Source organism: Trichosurus vulpecula, chromosome 8, assembly GCF_011100635.1.
Source record: "Trichosurus vulpecula isolate mTriVul1 chromosome 8, mTriVul1.pri, whole genome shotgun sequence".
NCBI lineage: Eukaryota > Metazoa > Chordata > Mammalia > Diprotodontia > Phalangeridae > Trichosurus > Trichosurus vulpecula.
In genome coordinates this window covers 212,209,595-212,222,769 of record NC_050580.1, presented here as the reverse complement: position 1 = coordinate 212,222,769, position 13,175 = coordinate 212,209,595, and the positions used below count along the sequence as shown (strand labels likewise).

Sequence of the window (13,175 nt, the reverse complement as noted above, 5' to 3'; positions counted from 1 at the left end):
CTTCGTTTTACAGATGACTACAATGAGAGCCAGAAAGGCAAAGCAAATGATCTAAGGTCACACGGCAAGTTAGTAGGTGAGCTGCAAATAGAACTCAGGTTTCCTGACTCTTGGTCCAGTCGTCTTTTCTACTTACTATTTGACCTCCTCATTTCCTTCATCTGACTTCAGAGGCAGTAAAATGGAGTGTCCATGATAAACACAAACAACCAGGCAATTATTTTAGCTAGTTGTCTGAAATCTTCATCCTTTGGAGGGGGGAGGGGGAGGGAGAGAGAGAGAGAGAGAGAGAGAGAGAGAGAGAGAGAGAGAGAGAGAGAGAGAAGAGAGGGAGCTCTGAGAACTGAATTGGTTGGAAGCTTATCTTTCTAATAGTATCATATAGGGAATTTCTCTAGCAAGTATAAATGATTAAAAGAGATGATTCCTATTTACAATGCAAGTTGCTGCCACCTAGTGCCATCTCTGGAGTCATGACAATATTGTGGCTCTTAATTCTTGTCAAAGCCCCTGATATATAGATATCCATAGGAAAAGCCCATCACTCAATTCTTTCCAGACCTATAGTTTTATAGTATAAGAGGATGAAAATAGAGGTAATGAACTCTGTGACCAATTATATTTTCACATGTTAAACAGAGAAATTGGCCCATAAGTACAGGGTATCCCAAAAGCTGTAGTTTAATTTTAATCTATTAAAGCTTATAGCACATGGAAGTTTTGAAAGACTTTCTAAAAACCTTAGCTTTTTGAAACTCAGATTTTCAACGACATTTTAAAAACAAATCATCCAACTTTCATATTAGTGTTATTAATTCATTTCTACTTCTTTTTTGTGCTCTCTTATTCCCATGTTTCTTTTTTTTAAATTTATTATACTTTTAATTTATGGAATAAAACAAGCATTTCTATGACATGGTATAATAAAAAAGATGATTGCTCACAAAACTGCAAATCCACTATGCAAAAAATAAAATGTTTCTTCTTTTTTCTTCCTTACTTTTCTTCCTTACTCACTCCCATCCCAATAGTCTTTTAATGGAACTCTCCCTGTTCCCTGAGAAATTAGAAGTCTTATCAGACTTAAAAAAAAAGAAAAGAAAAAAATTACTTTGTTCTAAAGCATTTGATTTTATTGTCATAAGACAGCTGTTCTCATACTTTATCCTGTGACTCCTGAAGTCTTTCAATGGTTTGGGTTTTTTTAAGTCCAATTTGTTTTGTAGGCCTTGACACTATAAAATATCTCTTTAGAATTTTGTAGCTCTGATCCTGGCCCTTGCAGCAATAGCTCTTAAGAGACTGAGAGACAAGGTGGGCAAAGGAAGGATACTGTGGCCTATAGTTTAGGGTAGGACAGTGGAAGAAATTTAGAGGGCTTCAACTTGAAGTCATGAGTTGTTGTTCAGTCATTTCCAGCTCTTTGTGACTGCATTTTGGGGTTTTCTTGGCAGAGATACTGGAGTGGTTTGCATTTCCTTCTCTAGTTCATTTTACAGATGAAGAAACTGAGGCAAACAGAGTTATGTGAATTGCCCAGGGTCACATAGATAGTAAGTATCCAAGGCTGGATTTGAACTCAGGAAGATGAGTCTTCCTGATGCCAAGCCTGGTGCTGTATGCACTATGCCACCTACCTGCATGAAGCCATGAGACCTGAGTTCAAGTCCCAGTTCTTTGACTCGTATTTATGTGGCTTTAGACAAGTTACTCAATGCTCTTGATCCTGAGTTTCTTCGTCTTTTAAATGACAGGTTTGAACTGGATCACTTCTGAGGTCCCTTTCAGTTCTTGGTCTTTTGTCACATGATCATGCAACCACCAAAGTGTACTAACTCTATGATCTTAACAAGTGATTCATCCCACTCCCACCCCCATATTTCCTCCTCCCACTAAGAATAAAAGGCTAGTATAAGATGTTACCTATGAATTAGCTTCATTAGCCTTAAGATTGTTTGTGATGGAACTGTGACATTTTCTCTGGAGACTTTTAGAAACAAGAGAACTTCACTATCTGGAATGACACGGATCCAAATGCAGCTATAATTAGGGTTTTGTCTTGCATCACCAACATTTAGAAGTGATGAAAACTTTTACTCTTTTTGAAGAGGTAGAAATTACTGAGCTTAGCCAGTTAAAAAGGAAAAAAAATGCTGTACTTAAAATAGGAAAGTTGCTAGATTCAGCTTCTCTGGCAGGTAAACTTTCCCAGGCTGGCCCTACTTGGTCCCCTATACCAGACTCTCCTGTCATATCTCAGTGTCTCTGACAGTAGACAAAGTGTTTTAGGGTCTCTGTCTCCCTTGCACTGGGTGGTATCCTGGGTTCTTTCCCCCTGACAACTGAGCTGGTCTTAAAATGCTGATTACAGGACACACATTGTGAAACTTTTGCTGGATACCAAAATTGTTACTTATAGGTCTAGTGCTATGAAGGAGAGACCTATAAAGCAAATTACCTTTCTGAGCTCCTTTCATCTCTGAAATTGTTTCACAACATGAATAAAGCTGTAAAACAATTATAGAATCATGGAGATGAAAGGAACTCTAATGAGAGTGACTTTTTTTTTGCAAACCCTGGAAATAATTTAATGTTTGGCTTTTATCTTTCATTGTCTGCTGGGTTGAGTAATGCTGAATGGTCTAATTGTTGGACTTTAGATGCTCGAACCTCTTGAACCACAAATCCTGGTTGCTGAAAAGTTCTTGACCCAGAAAGAAGCTGAGACCACACAAAAGAAAAAGGTGAATATTGTTAATAGTGGGGAAATGGGGAGGGTGGGGAAATGGTGCTATCCTTATTTTCATCATGGCAGCTGCCAACTGAAGCTTTAAAATACATAGAGACACATAATCTGGACCTGGTAGTCCAAGCCCGTTTGCTGCAAACTGATAATTATCACTTGGTCAGAACACAGAGCCCTACAGGCTGCTTGTCCCATGAGATCTAGTCCTTTTTTGGCCTTGTAATAAAAAATGGGAAGGTTGATGAAAGAGGGAATTCGACTTGGACACAGACAGGCACAGACAGAATATTGTATTATATATTGGAAAGAGAACTGAATTGGAAGTAATGAGACCTTGGTTTTAATTATGGCTCTGATAATTACTGTCTGTTTGTCCTTGAGTAAGTCATTTTAACTCTTTGGGCTTCAACTTCATCATCTGTCAAATGATAACTTTCATCTCTGTGATCCTATGAGACTCAGTTCTTTCACCGGAAAAAACCAAACAAACAGGATTTGGTGTCCTAAAGTAAGGGCTTTCTTAGCATCAAGACTTGTATACTCATTCTCATATCTCCAAAATCAGTACTCTTTTCCATGACCTCATGCTCTTGGCTTATGCTATGAGCCACACTTATGGAATTAAAAAAATTACACCTCAAAACCTATCTGAGATTTGGAGGTTGGCCATATAGAAATATAAAAAGCCTAAGAATATGCTTAGGTATAGCAATGATCACCTAGCTCCCTGGGTTGGGTTGTCTCTGTGACTGTTCCTTACCTACTAATCTCCATGAGAGAACAAAAGAAACTTAAAGTTTGACAGTTGGAGAACCTGAGTCCCAGAGCTGTTTGGTAGTTATTGAGCAAATAACTATTAGCTAACCTACAGCTTAACCTTCAGCAATTTGAGAGGTATATGGAATGCTAAGCTAGGTTGAGGGTTTTGATAGGAAGAACTCCAACTCCTTATATCAACAACATAAGTCCAAGGAGAAGGCTAAGACTGTAGTGGGGGTGGGTGGGAAATCTGGTGGCATTCCCTACTTCTAGGACACTGCTCTTTGTTCTAAAGAAATTGTCATGTGCAGATGTGAATCTCCTTTTGGAAGATGAGATGCCTCAGAGTAAAGACTGAGGGAATGTGACAAACTGGTGGCTCCTATTCAAGAGTTTCTGCCTCTTCTAAAATACCTGGGGAAAGCTTATGGGGTTTATTTAAGCTGACAAAAAAATAAAAGCATGGCAGCCCCTGCTGTTGATTAAGGAAGACCTACTCAAGAATTTCAGCTGAGCTTTAAGAAGGAGGCAATGGAGCCTACTATCAAAAAGTCTCTGTCAAAGATTATAGTGAAGAAGCATCTGGTGGAGCAGAGTCTAGTAGAGACTATAAGACCATTCCAGCAGAATCTAAGGGATGAGCAGGGAGAAGATGAGAGGGTAAGCACAGTGACCCCACTAGAAGACATCAGTGGTCTTGTAGAGTTGGAAGCATGAGTTGCTTGCTACACATATGACCTATACACCCATGATCCCCATGTGTTCACCCTTCCATGCATGCACCCTGGCCACATGTTCCTTGTGTTTGTGCTTCTCCATGTGTTCTTTATATGTTTTCATTCTTACATTAATGTGTATATTTATGGGAAAGTGCTCCCCAGGTTTATGGGAAAATGTTTTGTATTTTTTTTTAACTATGCTGTTTCATTAAATGACTTTACTTTGAACAAATTATGGTACTCTGGCTGACCAACAAAGTTGGACCCATCAATGGGGGCTCATGAGAAATTACAAAATACTTTGAAGCTGGGGTAGCCACTCCCTGTGGGATCCACCCAGTGAGTCGGGGTGTGTAGAGAGAACCCTCCAGGTGGTACTGGTGAAAAATTGTACTAAGTGTTTTTCTTGTTCCCTTTAGTTAGCAGCTTTCTTTCTTTTTTTTCCCCTTAGGGGAAATTCAATTCATATGATAATGACTTCTTCTTTCCAAGCCAAGCAAACATTGTCTTGCAATTTGTACAGATGATTTCGAGGTATTGTTAGTCTTATAAGTCTGTGTAAAAACAGCCTTTGTGTTGACAAGTCCCTACATAGATGAGCTGGCTCTCAGACATATACTTGAAAAAAATTGTCTTTGTCCCAGTTAACATTACCTGACATGGGTCTTCTACAAGCTCAACATGAACAATATTATTGAAAGACTTTGTCTGCTACATTTCTTCCCTTTCACATACTACAACAGCTGGTGAAGAATATAGATGGACTCTGTCCTTCACTATCCACAGGGACCATCTGCAAAGTTACTGGTGCCCAATGGAGAGGGATGACCAATGGCACAAATGATCAATTTCAGGTCCTTTCTATGCTACAGCAGCTCCTGGGATCAATATTTGCATATTATATCATTTTGCAGGGATGAAACAAGCATCCCTATCAGGAGCAGCCACTTTCCAAATCAATCAAAACTTTTACTTCTCGTTTTAAATTATTGTATCTTTGATAGAGTAATAGCTCGTGTTTTGCCACACTTTAAAGTTTGAAAAGGTCGTTCCATACATTATCTCATTTGATCTTCACAGCAAACCTGTGGAGTAGTATTATCCTCCAGATTTCACAGTGAGGAAACTGAGGCTGGGGAGATTAAGTGACTTGCCTACGGTGGCATAGTTATCGTGTCTCAGGTAGGATTCAAAACTGAATGTTTTTGACTCCAGAGCCTGGTACCCTATTCACCAAAGCTATGCAGTAGTTACCTTTGGGACTGAGAAAGGGACATTTCATCTAACCATGGCAAAACTCTGAGGAGATTGCCCTCAGGGTTAGACTAAGGGAGGGACAAAATTATGACCAAATGAAATGCATACATGTTTAAACTCTAAGTTCAGCAGAAACAAAAATTAATGACAGAATGCAATATACGTCAAGGAGGAGCAATGACACTAGCACCAATAATGATTCAATCCTGATATGGAACTACCTCAGACTTGTTTCACAGATAATTTGGATTGCAATTAGTTGAGCAAGGTGAAGCAGAACAAGCACTCTATCTGGAGTTGAGAACTGGATTTGAATCCCATCCTAAACTTACTAAGCTGTATGACTTTGGATAAGTCCCTTTACCCCTAGGCACTTCAGTTTCTTCATACATAAAATGAGATCCTGCTAATATTCATCTATAGATACTGTAACTCCATCCTTAAAAGCCAAATGGAGCTTTGTGAAACAAGGCAGTCAGGAGTGACAATTGTATTGTCAGGTATTTTCTCCCTGTGGAATCAGGAAGAGGATGACTGGGTTAATTTTACTTTTTCTATGAGTATCTATAAAGGATCTGTGCAGAAGACAGAGAGAAAGGTTAGAAGGAAATTTTTTTTTATTATTATGGCATTTAAAAAAAACCTGATAAAAAGCATTTTATGAAGGGACTATGAGGAACTAGCAATTTACAGTTGTTTGGTTGTTTGGTTGGTTGTTTGGTTGGTTGGTTGGTTGGTTGTCCTTTATACTCGAAGAGGACCAAAATGACATCACTACGTGAGGATCAAAGTACAGTCTGTCTAACTGTGGCTGATCAGACCAATACCAGCTTGGAAGGCTCTACCGTAAGTTGGGCACAAATAGTCCATATGAATATTTGAAGTGGAATTGTCTCTAAATTTTCACACTTTATATTTTTTTGAGCTACTGTAATTCTGCTTTGCTCATAGAGCATTGCACCTTCATTGATGTGGGCATGCCCTGCTGGGCAGTCCTGTGCCAGTGTCTCCCATGTCTCGCAATTGATTCCAATGTGCATTCTGGATAAAATGTTTACAGTGATAGCTGGAAAGAGCTAATGAAAAGGACTAACATGACATTTCCTGAGAGACTGATTTTAATTCTTATCTTGAGGAAAAGTCAAAAGAGGATTCTTGAGGGAGTTTCATCAGTGTTTAGAGTGAACCAAATGGTGAAATGATATTTCCAGAAGTGGAGTCATTTGCTTTTATAGTGAAGGAATGAGGTGGCTCTGGCTGAGATATTTTTCAGCCAAAATATTATAAGTATTTTTCTTTTTATTATTTATTTCACCTATTGATAAATTGTATATTCTGTAAATTTAATATTTATCTAATTATGGGAGATTTAGGGATTTAATATATAGAGATACAAATGACTACTATTGGAAAAAGGAGGTTTCTCCAGTTTAATTAATAAGTAATATTTAATATACTAGAGAAGAGGTTAAAACCAACTGATTAATATAGAAAAAGATTACAATATTATTAATTAGAAAGAAAACACACACACACACTCCTTGGTTACTCTAAAGCTCAGAATAATAAGATTAAATATGGGAATGAGTCAAGTAGCAAGTGGAGGGGTAACCTATAAGTAGGTATGATTGATTCCTATAAACCTGACTACATTAGGATCTCATGAGATAATCTATGGAAAGCTCTTTGCAAATCTTAAAAGTATTATATAAATGTCAGCTATTATTATCAAACTATCCTGCTTTAACCAGTGTATTACCTTTTCATAGCAGGAGCTGGAAAAGAGAATGCAAGCTTTGATGTACTCTTCTGGGAAAAGGCAATATTTACACAAAATGAAAATGCTGGAAATGAACTGCAAGAAACAGGAGGTAAAGATAATAATAGATGAGAGGGACTACCATCTATCAATTAAAGAAACCTTGGGGTGGGGGTAACCTTTTTCTCCTCCTTTTCCTGTAAATAGAGCTCTAAAAATAGAGACTTTATTTAGGAAGGGGTTAAAATAAACCACCAAACTTAGAGATTCAGCTAATGAATATCATGAAATATAATGAATATGATATGAATATAATAGAATATCAAAATATAATGAAATATAACGAAAATACTATGGGAGACAATGACGATGGCTGTGGGAGAAATCAGGAAGAAATTTGTCCTGATAAGATTTCTGAGATTTCTGTTACCAGCATATATTTTGATATCTTCTTAATATTACTTGCATGAGTTCTCAAGGACTTGAAAAGAGACCATTTAAATTCAAATAATTATTTCATTTACCTGTGTCAGAGTCAAAACAAGGGTCAGGGGATTTTGCCTCAGGGTGGGAAATTGAAAGAGTTCCACTAGTACTCTTATACTCTTATAAGGATGAAGGTCTCAAAACTCTTTTCATCCCACTCACCACAAACAACTGTCTGTGTACTGTGGGGATTACCTGCTCAGCCCCTAGTCCCCAGTAATCAGGCTTCGTAGTGTGAAGAAATACAGCTTCTACCCATCACTCTGAGGTGAAATCATTCTTCTATGTGACCACTCTTCAGAGATTCATATCATGTTCCCCCAGGTCTCCTCCAGGCTAAACATCTCCAGTTTCTTCAAATGACCCTGATGTGGTACATTCTCTAGTCTTCTCACCATGTTGGCCACCCTCTTAAGAACACATTTTACTTTGTCTTTTCTCAAATGATGTGCCTAGAAATGAGCCCAGTATTCTAGATGTGTTTTGACCATGGCAAAGTAAAGAACTATTAACTCCATTCTGAACATGTTGCTTCTCTGTGCAGTTTAGGACAGTATTCGTTTCGTTGCCCTACACATCATACCATTGTTTCATTTTAAGCTTGCAGTCCACTAAGATCTCTATTTCTTTTTAATAACTTTGGTCTAGCTAAGCTTCACCTACCCACTCTGTGCTGTATTATGAGGCTGATTTTTTTTAAAATACAAGAATAGAACTTTACATGTATTTCTGTCAAATTTAATTTCATTTAATTTAGCCTACTGTTGGTTAGTAGCTTTCTCTGTTATCCAATATATTAGTTAACCCTCCAAACTTTGTGCCATCTGAAAATTGGATAAGCATGTTGTCTAGGCCTCCTTCCAAGTCATTGATAAAAAATATTGAATAGCACAAGGTTAAGAACACATCACTGTGGCGTGCTATTAAATAGACTGCCCTTCAAATTGATATCTAGTCTTCAATACATACTTAATGAGTCTGGTTATTCAATCTATTCTAAATGTTCTCAACTGTAGTATCATTCAGTCTATATCACTCCATTTTATGTGTGCTCTACCTAGAACACAGAGGTACATAATAAATGCTCATTAACTAACTCACCTATCTATTAGTGTAGCATCAAAAACTGTCAAATTCTTTGCTGAAATCTAAATATGTTATATCTGCCTTATTTCCCTGATCTACAAATTTAGTTAGCCTGTCAGAAAAGGAAGCCAGGTTAATCTGGCATACCCAGATGATGATATCACACTGGCTTGTAGTCATCACTTCTTCCCTAAGTGTTCATAAACTGTTCTTAGTAATCTAGAACTTTGCCAAGAATATAAATCAAGTTCATGGGTCCGCAGTTTGCAAATTTCCTCCTATTACACTTAAAAAAAAATAGTCCATTGGTTCTTCTCCAGTCCTACAGCTCATTTCCCATTTCTCCAAAATCTTTCAAAGATCTCCTGCAGCAATTTAGCAATCACGTATATTTTTGAGTAATCTTGGATATAGTTTGTTCAGGTCTGGTGATTTGAACTCATTCAAGGCAACTAGATGCTTCCTGACCATTTCCTCAGTTATCTAGTATGCGCCTTCCCTGCTAACCATTCTCTGTATTCCTTCCAGCTCATATATCATTCCCCATGGAAGAGAAAAGAGGAAAAAGGAAAAAAAAGAGTTAAATCATTTAACCTCCTCACCATGATAGGATTACATATCTAGAATTGGTGAGTTTTCAGAGGTCATTTAGTTCCAGTTCTCTTATTTTACAGATGAGGAAACTGAGGCTCATAGAAGTTAAATGATTGGCCCCAGTCATCAGAGACAAGATTTGAACTGAGGTTCTCTGATCCCAACGCTCATTACACTAAAGTAGTCTGCCTCCCAACTAATACCCCCATTCCATCTCTTCTGAAGAGCTTTCCTATCCCTTCTTTCATCATTCCATTGTCCACAAAATCTGTGATAAGAAAAAAAAAACACCACCACTTTTTGTTGTATTTCACATCCATTGCCAACATCAGTTTATGCTGAACTTTAACATTCCTGACATATATCTGTCAGGGCCATCCTATTCTATTTATGCTCAATAATTTGACCTTGATTCCATCAGATATTCACACTTTTTTAAAAAAAAATCTGTTTGTCAATGAGTTTTGTATGCATTCAGGTTATTCTTTTTGAGCAGATCCACTTTTTCTCCTCATCAGAATAATTTCTTCTTGTATCTCCAGAATTTCACTCTTGAGGGCTCCCAATTTTTCTTGAGCTAACTTCCCTCTAAAAAATGTTAGGCCATTAGACTTACTTATCTTTTCCATGACTTGTTTTATAGCTTGCTTACCTTTTGAAGAATAAAGTTAGCTGTTCTACTTTTACAAAAGGAGAATTCCAGTTGATGATCAGGTTTCTTGTTAAAAATCTCACAAAAATTTCTATAATATCATGCTTCTATGTCAGATTTATGATCTGTCCTCCAAACTCTTAAGGTATCCTTCCTTCTGTCCAGAGAGTCTGTTGTGTACTCTTACTTTAGGACAGCTATTATTTCTATTGCTGTTGACCCTCACCCAAATGCTCCACACCATTTTTCTCCCTTCAATTTTCTAGATTTCCTCATATAAGTATATAGTCTTAGTATACAATGCTACTCCATTCTTCGTTAATCTATGTTCCCTTTTAAATAAGATATAGCCTTCTAGAGCCAAGTTTCAGTTACGAATCCTATCCCAACAAATTTGCTAATAGCTACGAGGCCCTGGAAAGACTTACACGAACTGTTGCAAAAGGAAGTGAGTAGAACCAGGAGAACACTGTACACAGTAACAACAATATTGTTGGAGAACTATGACTTAGCTATTCTCAGCAATACAATGATCCAAGATAATCCCAAAGACTCAAGATAAAACATGTTATCTACGTTCAGAGAAAGAACTGATATTGTCTGAATGCAAGACTGAAGTGTACTATTTTTCCCTTTCTTTCATTCACTTTTTTTAGTCTTCTACAAAATGACTAATATGGAAATGTTTTACATGATTGCACATGTATAGCCTATATCAGACTGCTTACAACCTCAAGGAAGAGGGAAGGGAGAGTGGGAGGGAGGGATAGAATTTGGAACTCAAAACTTTAAAAAAAATCAAATGTTAGAAACTGTTTTAATTGTAATTGGGGAAAATAAAATATTATTTAAAAATTGCTATGAGGTGTAATTTGTCTCTTTGCATTAGAATAATTCTGCTAATTACTCATACCTTGCACATTTTTAGGTAAATATTTGAGACCATGGATTTTATTGGTCTTTCCTCTTAGATGTTGGTTCCTGTAATTTATTGAACCTTTCTTCATCTGCTCTTTCTCCTGTGTTGCACTTTTAATCTATGTGGTACCAGCCTTGGCGTGCACATTTTTCTCTTCCTTCCCTTTTCAATTTAAAGTTATCTTGGTTAGACTTGAAATACTTAAGGAAAATCTGTTTTTGTACTCTGTTAGGTGGATTATATATCTGACCAAAAGTCCACCATTCTCAAATCTGCTTTTATCTTTATTTGATAGATATGATTAAAAACAAACAACTCCACAGATGACTCCTGCCATGTTTTCCATTTATTTTCCTCAGAACTTCATAATCCCTAATAATGCTATCCAGTTTTCTTCTAGTGACATCATTCCCTCCTCCACCCATAGTGGTCTTCAGATGTGATAATTACTGGGAAGGTCTCCGTCGTAACTCAAAGACATGATTCAGGAAGAGAGCAAAGTTCTCCATATGTTTTTTATCAGTTTGACAAATAGCTGCCACAATATCTCCCATCAGGAAGATGTCCATCTTCTCTTCTTCATTTTTCATAATGAATGGCTCCCCATGATCATTCCTCAGAACCCAAGAAGCTTCCAGTTCCCTCATTTATAGGGAAAGCCTCATCATGCCTATTGTATAGCTTCAAATGATTAACATGCATTCTTCCTCCCTTCCTTCTCTTTGTCATGTTCTTCTACCTTACAGTCCCCTGACACAGATTACATTCCCCTCTGCCTTTTCTACCTCTGGACTGCTCTACCACATCCCAGAAACCTCTTCATCTTATCAGATAACATCAACCCTAGAACTCACATGTTAGAAGTCCTCTTTGCCCCAGGGGCCACTCCCTCTGAATTGAATGGGGAGGGCTTCCTCCCAGAACCTCCTTTTAAGGAGGGTGCCCAGGCCAGCTATCTCTTCATTTTATACTTGACTTCACTTTCTGCACTTCCCCATCTACCTTGACCCATTTCAGCTTCCTTTTACTTTTTGTCTTCCCCTCTTGAAGGTAAGCTCCTTGAGGGTAGAGACTGTCTTTTTTTCCTTTTTTACTTGTATGTGTATTCCCAGTGCTTAGCACATAGTAAGTGACTGGCACTTACACTGCCTGGCATATAGTAAGCATTTAGTAAATGCTTGTTGCCTGACAAACATTCTCTTTGCATCTTTGTTCTTCCTTGAAACACTTTTTTCCATTTTTTCAAGCAATACTTAATTCTTCGTGATAATCAGGAGAGCACATATCCTTAATGATGAGTCCTTTTAATGTATTAGTAATGACCCCTTTTAGAGGGGATCCAAGGTAGAGCAAATGGCATATCACAACATATATATTCTCATTTGAACCACCTGGTTTATAGGGAAGTGCTTTAGTGAATTTCTTGATTTTCAGTTTTTCTCTGAATTGGTGATCTCATTGATTTTGGAAACCACCGCTACTTCTGAGACTTTTCTCCAAAAAAGTTTCACTCCAATATGTATCTTTATTCTTATAATGAACCCATGAACTGTGAAATATTCAGTCTGCTAGAGTTTCTGAATTATGTGTAGCAGAGATTGCTAAACTTGGGGGAGAAGTTAACTATTTACTTTTCTGTTATTAATATAGTTGAATCATTTACAAGCTCAGGCTGAGTTGAAGAGAAGTCTCCACAGAGAAGCAAGAATTAATAAACACAAAATGAGAGAACTCAAAGCCAAAAATGTCCTTGAAAACATGCCAAGCAATGATGACAGTGAAGATTTTGTAACTATAGAGCCTGATGTCCCCATGAATGGAGAGATAGGTGAGTTCAGTCATTTTTCAATGAAATGGAATATTCTTAAATTGTTTTAAGCCTCATTAGGCAAGTTTTTGGTGGAAAAGGAACAACCAATAGCTTTGGACTACTCCTATTGCCACACTTCTGAAATATAGTAAGTCTGTCCTAATTATACAATTTGGGATTGAGGAACTGGAAGTAAAAGAGAGAAGCTTGCAAAACACAGTTGCAAAATACCTTTATTAATTTAGGGTTTCAGTTGGTTTAGTACTATTTACAAAAAAGTAGTTTAGACGCATTGGAGGAGACTAGCAGAAAAATCTTCATTTATGATTAAAGAAAATGAAAGACAAGAAAGTTTATTAGTGTACCTGAGGTTACACAGAATGTTAAT

At 37.3% G+C, this 13,175-nt stretch overlaps 1 protein-coding gene across 1 annotated transcript in view; it reads left to right on the top strand.

Moving 5' to 3' along the window:
* The window catches only part of CCDC198 (coiled-coil domain containing 198), a 57,141-nt gene that overhangs the window by 37,291 nt on the left and 6,675 nt on the right, over positions 1 to 13,175 (top strand). Inside the window, exons 3-5 of the mRNA XM_036769594.1 lie at positions 2,661 to 2,744; positions 7,251 to 7,352; positions 12,628 to 12,805. Of these exons, the coding sequence (XP_036625489.1) occupies positions 2,661 to 2,744; positions 7,251 to 7,352; positions 12,628 to 12,805 (364 nt within the window). The remainder of the gene's footprint in view (positions 1 to 2,660; positions 2,745 to 7,250; positions 7,353 to 12,627; positions 12,806 to 13,175) is intronic.